The 11,410-nt window shown below is 54.8% G+C and overlaps 1 protein-coding gene across 1 annotated transcript; it reads right to left on the reverse strand.

The window, feature by feature from the left end:
- Positions 1-1,425: 1,425 nt before the first annotated feature.
- Positions 1,426-6,940, reverse strand: LOC133773999 (NADH-cytochrome b5 reductase 1). Its single transcript, XM_062211621.1, has 9 exons — positions 6,850-6,940; positions 6,396-6,545; positions 6,200-6,272; positions 5,688-5,794; positions 5,340-5,469; positions 4,541-4,624; positions 2,954-3,039; positions 2,492-2,591; positions 1,426-2,191 (listed from the first exon to the last, which is right to left on the reverse strand). The coding sequence occupies exons 1-9, from the start codon at positions 6,862-6,864 to the stop codon at positions 2,019-2,021; spliced, it is 918 nt and encodes a 305-aa protein (XP_062067605.1). The 5' UTR covers positions 6,865-6,940; the 3' UTR covers positions 1,426-2,018.
- Between the last annotated feature and the right edge of the window lie 4,470 nt (positions 6,941-11,410).

Here is an 11,410-nt window from a genome sequence, read left to right on the forward strand (position 1 = left end):
ACTTTTTTCTTTTTAAAGATTTATTTATTTATTTGAAAGTCAGAGTTACACAGAGAGAGGAGAAGCACAGAGAGAGAAAGAGACAGAGAGAGAGCGAGAGAGAGAGCGGGGTCTTCCATCCATTGGTTCACTCCCCAATTGGCTGCAATGGCTGGAACTGCGCTGATCTGAAGCCAGGAGCCAGGAGCTTCTTCCGGGTCTCCCACATGGGTGCAGGGGCCCAAGGACTTAGGCCATCTTCTACTGCTATCCCAGGCCATAGCAGAGAGCTGGATTGGAAGTGGAGCAGCTGGGACTAGAACCAGTGCCTATATGGGATGCTGGCGCTTCAGCCCAGGGCTTTAACCTGCTGAACCACAGCGCTGGCCCCATGGGACTTTTTTTTTTTTTAAAGATTTATTTTATTTATTTGAAAGATAGAGTTCCAGAGATAGGTAGAGTAAAGAGAGAGGTCTTCCATCTGCTGGTTCACTCCCCAAATGACCATAATGGCCAGAGCTGAGCCGATCTGAAGCCAGGAGCCAGGAGCTTCTTCCGGGTCTCCCACGCAGGTGCAAAGGCCCCAGCACTTGGGCCATTTTCTACTGCTATCCCAGGCCATAGCAGAGAGCTGGATCGGAAGTGGAGCAGCCAGGACTAGAACCAGCACCCATATGGGATACCGGAACTGCAGCCTAGAGCTTTAACCCGCTGTGCCACAGCGCCGCCCCCTGGGATTGTCTTAAGAAAGCAAAGCCACACTCACTAATCAGGACATGTTTGCTGGAATCCTGCCAAACGGATCCCTGAACACTGCTCTGTGGAGGGCTGAGTTCTGAGGTCCCGCAGCTTTCTCTCAGGGGTCTGGGAGACAGCAACATACAGCGCCAGGCAGAAAAACCACGTGGCCTCTGCCTGAGCCTGGGGCATTGTTTTGCCTTGGTAGACCAGCAAGAAGAATCTGAAGCTGCTGACCTGGAGGAAGTGGCTTGGGTCACACTTTGAGGCCAGAGGGGCTGGGGAGGCTGCCTTGTCCAGGCGTCACCAGGCCTGGCCGGGGCCAGTGATGTCAAGTTACTTTTTAAAGCAGAGGATCCTGTGCCAGACAGAAGGGCAGCATTTGGATTTGTCTGCCAGCTGCCCTGAGGAATGAATGTGGTAAAGACAAGTCCGGAGGAGGAAGAGGAGGAGGAGGGGCGTGGCTGAAGCAAGCGAGCGCCGAGAGGAGCGCTGGGCTCAGAGGTGTCCCCTGTGCGTGCACTCCTTCCCCACTCAGGGTCTTCCAGGGAGAGGTGGAGTAGCTGCTCGCAGGTCGCGAGTGTGGGGTAGCTCATGTTTCAGCAGAGGGCACAGCTGCTCTCTGGAAGCTCGGGAGAATTCCATGCTGGGAACCCTTCTTCCCAGGCCCTGGAGCATTTGGAAAAGGACTCCCAACACAATTACACCTTGGGTATCACGCCGGGGCCTTAGCCCCATTTATTTGCATAGCCAGAAGTTCCTGCCACAAGCAGCCATTTCCCTTTTGCCCGGGCAGGGGCCGAGATGGACACACACACACACACACACGCATTCCACGGCTCCTCTGCCTAAGGTCTAGCGGCTTGGAGAAACCATTGCCTCCTGCCCTGCCATCTCCCTAAGACAATGTCCGCAGGCCACTGAACTTGCACTCCTAAGCTCATTTACAGACTTTGCCCTTGAGGCTAAGAGTACTGGCTGTGAAGTAAAACACATCACACGCACATCACAGGCACAGAGCAGGCGAGAGAGCGATGCCATCCAGGAACGAGGCCATCCTGGAAGAAACGTTCAGGCTCCCTTCTTTCTGACTCCATGGGCCTCACCTGGCTTTTTTATCACAGGGAGGGAAGGACTCAGCCCTGGCCCATCCCCCTGGCTGCAGGAATGCTGTTCCTGCAGGCACCATCTGGATTTCAGCTCCCGAGTGACACACACAGGCTGATGGTCTCAGAAAAGGCATCTAGGGCTTGCAGTGCTCAAGCACCGAGTGGGGACACTCGCAGGCAAGCTGAGGGTGCTCAGTAGGTGAACCGCATCTTCTGCGAGTAGCCCAGTTTGTCCAAGTTGGGATGGCAGGCCAGCTGCACCATTGGCGGCGGCCCACACAGCAGCAGCAGCACGTCGGTCCCCGGGGCGGGCAGGTGTTCCCGGATCATGTCGGCAGTCACGAAGCCCTTGCCGTAGGCCCAACCTGAAGCGCAGGGGAGAGGAAAGGACTGGAGCTGGCAACCCACACTGGCAGGCTTGGGCCATCGGGGAGGGCCCTGAAAGACCACTGGGAAGGTTAGCAACAGCCACCCCTGCCACTGACCCAGTGGACAGGAATAGGGAGAAAGCAACCAGGAGGCCACTGCGCCTGGGCACTGAGACTTGGCAGTGTGGCAGTGTCAGGGCGGGGCGGCTTCACTGGCCTAGGGACTCAGCGAGGGGCAAGGCCTCAGTTGGGATGATGCGGGCATTTTGAGATGGCAAGGAGTGGGGGAGCGGGTACCTTCCGGGGGCTGATCCAGAGTGAGCCAGAGCTTGAAGCGATTGGGGTGTCGGGCCTGCAGTTCCTCCAGGTCCTCCCGCAAGATGATGTCCTTTTCCGTCTGCAATGCAAAGGCGAGGCCTTAGGAGGCTTCTTGGCCCACAGCAGAAAGTCCTCTGCAGCGACAACTCCTCAGTGAAGACAGAAAAGGCGGCTGCAGGGATGCTAATGTTGCGGGACCAAGCGAGACGTGGACTTAAGGGCGTTCCGCTGAGGGCAAGGACAGGGAGCAGCCTCCATGGACGCATCATGAAGCAATACAGATAGGATGTTTATCCAGGGCCCTAGAGTCTAATCGGCCCTGGACACCTTCACTGTTTTCTTTCGTCCAGGCCAGGGGAGGAATCTGGCCAGTTCCACCCATCTGTCCGTCTGGTCCCCACAGCAACCTTGAAGTCCCTGGACTGAGAAGTGCAAACCAACCTGGTTGGCAAAAAGTAGAAAGCACTGGGTTGGATCTGCAGGGTCCTTCAGGATGGCCCGGATCAGCTGCAGCATCGGGGTGATTCCTGCACACAGATGCCCCGTGGTGAGATGCGGTGGCCGCACCCTCGGCCCTGGCCCGGCTGCTTCCACCTTAATCCCACTCACTTACTCCATCTCCCTCTGGTAAACCCTCCAACCCCCTCCTGCAGGTTCTCCAGCCCTCGTATTTCTAGACACCTTCAATATTCACATGAAGTTCACATTGTGGAGACGCTGCTAAAAAACCAATCTAAGAGTCTTCCTCTGAAAGTCCCTTAGGGGCTAGGACTCAAATGTCATCGGTGATTACAAGGATCTGTTGATTCAGGGATGAGGGTTCTGGAACACTGGACTTGGCAGAGGTTAAACACATGTACTTTGGAGTCAGGCAGAGCCACATACCAATCCTGCATCTAATGAAACAACCCAATGGAAACCATTTAACCTCTCCGAACCTCCAGTTTCTCATCTGTAAATTGAAAAGGCTAGGGGGCAGTGCTGTGGTATAGAGGGTAAAGCTGCCACCTGTGATGCTGGCATCCCATACGGGCACTGGTTCTCGTCTCAGCTGCTCCACTTTCCATCCAGCTCTCTGCTATAGCTTGGGAAAGCAGTTGAAGATGGCCCAAGTCCTAGGATCCCTGCACACACATGGGAGACCTGGAAGAAGCTCCTGGCTCCTGGCTTCGGATCAGACCAGCTCTGGCTGTTGTGGCCACTTGGGGAGTGAATCAGCAGATGGAAGACCTCTCTCTCTCTCTCTCTCTGCCTCTGCCTTTCAGATGAATAAATAAAATATTTAAAAAAAAAATGGGAAAGGCTAATACCTACTTCACAGATCCTTATGTAAGGGTCTACAAGTGGCTAAAATGCACAGAATTTTTTTTTTTTTTTTTGACAGGCAGAGGGGATAGTGAGAGAGAGAGAGAAAGGTCTTCCTTTTTGCTGTTGGTTCACCCTCCAATGCCTGCTGCAGCCGGCGCATCTCGCTGATCCCAAGCCAGGAGCCAGGTGCTTCTCCTGGTCTCCCTTGCGGGTGCAGAGCCCAAGCACTTGGGCCATCCTCCACTGCCTTCCCGGGCCATAGCAGAGAGTTGGCCTGGAAGAGGGGCAACCGGGATAGAGTCCGGCGCCCCAACCGGGACTAGAACCCGGTGTGCCGTTGCCGCAAGGGGGAGGATTAGCCTGTTAAGCCACGGTGCCGGCCTAAAATGCACAGAATTTAATCAGACTCCCCACTCCCTGGAAGTGTCCAAGGGCGACTTGCTTTCTTCCTGACTAGCCATCGTCAGTTGCTTCTCTTAACACTCACCTAAAAATTGGTAGCTCTACTAAGTGTGAAGAGAGCCCACCTGTTATTCTACCGGTTGAAACGTTCTAGGTTTCTATCTGCTTACGCCTTGTTTTTTCAGAAGTCTAGGCATTGCTGGGATTCCCCTGGTTAGGAGGTTGGCTACGATTACCAAATCTTCAGAGGGTCAACTGGGACTCTGCCTGGGCACAATCAAGAAAGGCAGGAGAGAGCGGCCCCCAAGCGACAGGCACCTGTGCCTCCAGCGATCATCCCCAGTTTCTTGGCCACTCGGGGTTCTGGTGGTGATTTCTTGTTGGGCTGAATGTTAAAATTCCCTAGGAAGTCGAGAGAAGAGAGAAGTAGAGGGACAAAGTCAAAACAGGGAACCAAGGAAACAACAATAGAATTGAACATATGCCCCAGGCCAGATTAGCAGCTACCTTGAAATCTGATCCTGGAACTTGGGTGGAGGTTTGAGTTGAGCCAGCTCTGACAATAATACACTTGAGGGACAATGGGGCCAGGACTGTCTGTCCACCAGGGAGTGCAGGCCACAGGCGAGCATGGGCTGCTCCTGGTGAGGGCGACGGGCAGGGGGCCAGGAGCGCCTTTCCCGAGGGGCTGCTAATGTACCCAGCTGTCCTGGGGGAAGACTGAAAGCTGGCCCTGGCTCTCCTCCTAGCGCAGCCTGGGGGACAGATCTTTGAGGGGGAGGGGTGGAAAGAGCATGTTTGTATGACTCATCTCCATAGCTCTCCTGGCTGGCGAACTCCAGTGGACAGGGAACAGCGTCCTGTGGCAAATGGGGCTGAGAAGTTTGCCTTCCTGTAGGATTAGCTGTGTTCAGAAGGAAGGGAGAGCCTGGCCCTTACACTGTACATATGTACACACACACATACACACACCTGGCCCTTACACTGTATGTACACACACATACACACACACACACACCAGGAGCACTGTGGGCTCTGGAGAAGGGGCAGCCAGGCCACTGGCTATTACCCTTCCTGGTGTAGGTGAGCAACCTACAAGGAGAAGACAGGCTATTACCCTTCCCGGTGTAGGTGAGCAACCCGCTCGGCCCCCGAAACTCCACCACGTCCCCAATCTTCAGGCTGTTCAGGTACTGAGACATCTTCCCTCCTTCAGGAAATTTGGGGTGCACCCCCTTCAAATAGACCTGGTAAGATGAAGGAAAATACCTGATTTGGACCGTCACTGGTTTCTGACCCTCCCCGGGCCAGGGCAAGGCACGAAGGTGCACACACTCACGTGGGTGTGCACACAGTCTTTCCCCATATCCGCAAAAAGTACTCCCTCTTCTGCTATGAAACAAATACTGGAAGATTCTACAAATACCAGGAAGAGAGAGTGGGGTAAGGAGCCCCAGGCACTTACCTTGATGACAAGATCCACGTAGCCTTGGTCTTCATCACTGGTGACAGGCGTGTACGGTCTGATGACCAGACTGCCATCGATTCGGGCAGAGAGGTAGACGTGTTTGCCTGGGGACCATGTGCAGAGGTACGTATAAGGGCAGCTGGGATGTGCTGCACCCATTACCTTTTGAAAGGCTCAGAGAGATTTGAGAGAACAGGGGTCTTGCTGCCTTAACATCACTGCAGGACCTGGGCAGCAGCAGGGGAGTCAGGGGTCTGGGCCGTGGGGAAATAAGTGTTTGCTGGGGGAGGGTAGGGGGTGAGGGTGGAAAGAGGGAGGCTGTTGAATGTAGCAGGTGCTGGAGGCCCAGACGCCACGCCCTGCAGGGGTCCAGGGGCACCTCACAGCCTGGAGAATCCAGAGCCAAGCAGGAGGGGACGGTGTGTGGAGGAGAACGATGGAGCAGGTGCAGCAGGTGACCCCCGCAGTGCAATCACCCTCACAGGGAGCCCGCGCCATGCTTTCCTTACCCACAGGCAGCCCCAGGACGTGGTGGGCGGTGGGCAGGGCAAAGCGGAACCTCTTGGTGTTGTGGCTCACCGTCTGCAGGGCGGGTACACAAGGGTTTCACCCAGGGTCCACCTCATCAAGCCCCTCGGGCCGCCAACCACTGCGGAGGCCGTACCCTCCTCTGCCCTGGAGCACCCCCCTGCCCTGACCACCTACCGTCTTGTCCAGCAGCCGGAGCAGGTACTTCTCGTTGGGGTCCAGGAGAGTGATCTGCGGCCGCCGGGACCTCCGAACCACGAAGGCACCCACGGCCAGGCCGAGCAGAGTGAGCAGCCCCACCCCCAGGGAGGCAAGCAGCACCGGGCTCTGCGGGGAGACGGGAGAGCGTGACCGCCGCGCAGGGCCAGGGCCCAGGGCGGGGGTGGTGCGGGCGCATAACCAGACGCTCCGGGGTGGCGTCCCGGGCCCAGCGCAGAAGCCTGCCAGCTCCGAGAGGAGTCACCTGGCGGGGTCCGGCGCCCGGAGATGCGGTACCAGGACCCCAGCATGCATGGCGGCCCCAGAGCACCGGGGGCCGGGCTCGGCGGTGGCGGCCGCAGGTCCGGAGCCCAGTGCCCAGAACCAGACGCGGCGGGGTCCCCGGGGACAGGGGATGGACGGAGGGGCTCACCTGCGGGATTCCCATGACCGAGCGCCTGGTCCACCGCCACCCGCAGGCTCACGGATCCCACAATGCGCCGCAGGGCGGGGCGGGGTCGGGGCCCGCGGGCGGAGCCGCGGGAGGCGGGGCCCGCCTGTGGGTGGGGCTGCCGGAGGCGGGGCCTATCGGAGGCGGGGCTCGCCGGAGGCCGGCCTGCGCCCCGCCCCTTCTCCCCGCTGCTCCAGTCTTTTAAGAGCGCGGCTGCAGCCCCTCCGTGGAAGCCCGGGGGTCCCTGCCACCTCGACGCGGTTCTGCCCGAGCGGTGGGTGATTGGCAGTCTCTGGTTCGCGCAAGCCGGACGCAGAGTGCGTGGTGTGAGGTCGGAGCTGCGGCAGGTGGAGCCGGCGGGCGCAGGGTGACTCTCCAGCAGCCCTTCGCCGGCGGGAGCGCGCAGCCGCGCGGCCCCGTCCTTTCGCAGCCCTGCACCGGGAGCGAGCGTGCCGGGTCCCAGACAGGCTTCGCGTTCCGGCTTGGGCTCCTGTCGCCACAGGCACTTTCAGGCCTGGGAGACCTTAGCTTGCCCGAATTTGTAATTTTTAAATTTTTTTATAATTTTGTAATTTTTTTTCCAGCAGGCGATGCACATTCTTATGAACCTTTAACTTCTAAAAATATTTATTTATTTATTTTGACAGGCAGAGTGGACAGTGAGAGAGAGAGAGACAGAGAGAAAGGTCTTCCTTTTCCGTTGGTTCACCCTCCAATGGCCCCGCGGCCTGCGCACCATGCTGATCCGAAGCCAGGAGCCAGGTACTTATCCTGGTCTCCCATGCGGGTGCAGGGCCCAAGCACTTGGGCCATCCTCCACTGCACTCCCGGGCCACAGCAGAGAGCTGGCCTGGAAGAGGGGCAACCGGGACAGAATCCGGTGCCCCGACCGGGACTAGAACCCCGTGTGCCGGTGCCGCAGGCAGAGGATTAGCCTAGTGAGCTGCAGCGCTGGCTTATTTATTTATTTAAAAGAACTGCAGAGAGAAGGAGAGACAGAGATCCTCCATCCACTGGTTCATTCCCCAAGTGGCTGCAACGGCCAAAGCTGGGCCCTCTGAAGCCAGGAGCCAGGAGCCTCCTCCAGGTCTCCCACGCGGGTGCAGGAGCCCAAGCACTTGGGCCATCTTCTACTGCTTTCCCAGGCTCATTAGCTGGGAGCCTGATCGGAAGTGGAGCAGCCGGGATCGGAACGCTATACCGTGGCTCAGGCTCCACCATTCAGTCTTTTCCCGTTAAGTACAACGTTAGCTCTGGGTTCCCCCCGGCCCCCGGTGTCCGTCCTTTGTCAGGTCGAGAAAGATCCTTTCTATTCCAAGTTTTCTAAGAGCTTTTATCCTGAGTGGATGCCAAACATTGTCAAATGTTTTATTCTACCTTAATAAGGCCATCTTAGGCCGGTGCCGCAGCTCAATATGCGGCGCCGGCACACCAGGTTCTAGTCCCGCATTGGAGACCAGGAGAAGCACCTGGCTCCTGCCTTCGGAACAGCGCGGTGCGCCGGCCGCAGCAGCCATTGGAGGGTGAACCAACGGAAAAGGAAGACCTTTCTCTCTCTCTCTCTCTCACTGTCCACTCTGCCTGTCGGAAAAAAAAAAATTAAAAAAACAAAAAACCCACAGTTTCTGTTCTTTTTTTTTTTCCCCACCATACAGGGTAAATTTTAAAGTAACCACGGAGCATTAATACTACAGTAACATACCATCCTTAACCACTGGTTTGACAAGGGTGCAAAACAAAGATTTACAAAACAACATTTGCTGCAGTACTGATATATGCAGGCATTTCTTTCTTTTTTGTTTTGGGAGGGGTTTGGTTTCTTTTTTAAAAAAATTTAGCTCCCACATATAAAGGAGAACATGTGATATTTGTCTATCTGGGTCTGGCTTATTTCACTTAACATGTCTTCCAGTTGCATCCATTTTGCTACAAATGGTAGAATTTCACCCTTTTTATACCTGAATAATGTATATTATATATACACACATTATGTATGTATAATTATATATATAAAGAGATGTGGTATATATATATATATATATATATATATATATATATCTTTATCCACATCTCTTTATCCATTCATCTGATGATGCACAGTTTGGTTGGTTCCCAAGTTTGGTTATTGTGAACAGTGCTGCTATAAACATGGTGGTGCAGGTATTCCTTTGAGGGTCTCTATCTTAGACATGGGACCCGCACACTACATAATCCATGAAGGGGGATCTGTGTCTTGCAGAGCTCTGCTTGTGTGGTACCTCCAGGGACAGGTGCTCAGCAAGTGTGTCCTGTGATGGCTTTCCGGCTCATCTCCCTGAGTTGCTGTTTTCAACTCCCATAACTTTATAATCTACCTTCTCCTACCTGCCTTGCACTGCTTCATTAGCCCTGCTGTGTGGGACCCTCTCTCTGGCCCCTCAGCTCAGCTCCCACAGCGGACGCTCAGGGAGAGCTCCAAGTGAGAAGGGGCCCCTCCTCCTCCCAGGTGACCCACCCCAGCAGGAGCACTGGAGCCCCAGGATAACAACACCCCAGCTTCCCATAAATTACTTGGCTTCCCCCAACTCTGCAGGCTCGTACTGCAGACAGCGGTGCCCTTTGAGCCCAGTACCAGCTCAGACAGCAAATTACAATGGTTAGGAGCACAGGCTTCTGTTTCTCCCATAAACAAATTCTTAAGGAAAAACAAACAAACAAACAAACCAGGGGTGGGGAAGAAAGAGGAAAAGAATCTAAACAACATATCAAGAAATTTCCATGCATGGACCTTAACTTGATCTTGATTCAAACAACACTTCAATAAAAATCATATGACAATGGTACAAAACGTAGAAGACTGCAGACCAGTATCTATCATACACATAGATATTAGCAAATCAAATCCAGAAAAATGAATAATAAATCACAATCAAGTGGGATCTATCCCAGGAAAGCAACATGGACTCAACGTTTTCTTAAGTCTATGTAATAATATAAAGATGGCCTTATTTTTTTTTATTTTTTATTTTTTATTTTTTTTGACAGGCAGAGTGGACAGTGAGAGAGACAGAGAGAAAGGTCTTCCTTTGCTGTTGGTTCACCTTCCAATGGCCCCGCAGCCGGCGCACCACGCTGATGGGAAGCCAGGAGCCAGGTACTTATCCTGGTCTCCCATGCAGGTGCAGGGCCCAAGCACTTGGGCCATCCTCCACTGCACTCCTGGGCCACAGCAGAGAGCTGGCCTGGAAGAGGGGCAACTGGGACAGTATCTGGTGCCCCGACCGGGACTAGAACCCCGTGTGCCGGCGCCGCAAGGCGGAGGATTAGCCTGTGGAGCCACGGTGCCGGCAGAGACTGTGTTTTGACTCCCAACTGTTCTGAGAATAACATCAGGTGTAGGCTCCAGACCCCGCCCCCAGGAAGGGGTCCCCACCTATTGTCTTCCTCACATGGAGTAGGTTCCATCTGCGGGCTGCCCTTCAGCCACCATCTCCCAGTGTCTTGGACAGTCTTGCCACCTGGCCCTTTGTGGCCTTTGAGAACGCCGTTCCTTCTGCCTGAAATGGCTGTCTCCCAGCCTTTCATCCACCCTTTGCCGAGGCTGGTCTGCTCTATTAGTCTCAGCTTGTCGGCAGAATTCCACAGCAGCCCCCAGATTCCTGCCCCGTATCGTGCATGTCCTGTATAACTTCCTGTGGGCTGGGCTTTCCACTGGGATGGGATGCTCATGGGCTAGGTCATGTGATGTAAAGCTTTGTTTTAGTGGACAGCCGAGATTCTCCGGCTGCATTTGAGGAACCAGATTGTCATGCTGTGAGAGGGGTTATGCCTAGTTCCTGAGGGTGGCCCTGGGGAGCCTGGATGATAACCAACAACAAAACTGGGACTTCAATCCTACAGTCCCGGGGGGACTGAACTTGCCAACAGCCTCGTAGATTGCAGCCCCCACTGTCATCTTGATTTCAGCCTGGGGAGACCCTGAACAGAGGACACAGCTAATCTGTGCCTGAACTCCTACCCATAGAAGGTGTGAGATGGGGCTGGCGCTGTGCCTTAGCAGGTAACGCCTTGGCCTGTAGTGCAGGCATCTCATATGGTGCATGTTCAAGTCCTGGCTGCTCTACTTCTGCTCCAGCTCCCTGCTAATGGCCTGGGAAGGCAGTGGAAGATGACCCAAGTCCTTGGGCCCCTGCACCACATGGGAGACCTGGAAGAAGCTCCTGGCTCCTGGCTTTGGACTCTGCCAGCCCCAGTCGTTGTGGCCACTTGAGGAGTGAACCAGTGGATGGAAGACCTCTCTCTCTCTCCTTCTCTCACTGTAACTCTGCCTTTCAAATAAATTAAAAAATAGGTCTTTTGAAAAAAATAATTAAAAATTAAATAAATAAAAATATATTTAAAAATAGTGAAGATACGGGGCTGGTGCCGTGGCTTAACAGGCTAATCCTCCCCCTTGCGGCGCCAGCACACTGGGTTCTAGTCCCGGTTGGGGCGCCGGATTCTATCCCGGTTGCCCCTCTTCCAGGCCAGCTCTCTGCTGTGGCCCGGGAGTGCAGTGGAGGAT

Source organism: Lepus europaeus, chromosome 14, assembly GCF_033115175.1.
Source record: "Lepus europaeus isolate LE1 chromosome 14, mLepTim1.pri, whole genome shotgun sequence".
Lineage (NCBI taxonomy): Eukaryota > Metazoa > Chordata > Mammalia > Lagomorpha > Leporidae > Lepus > Lepus europaeus.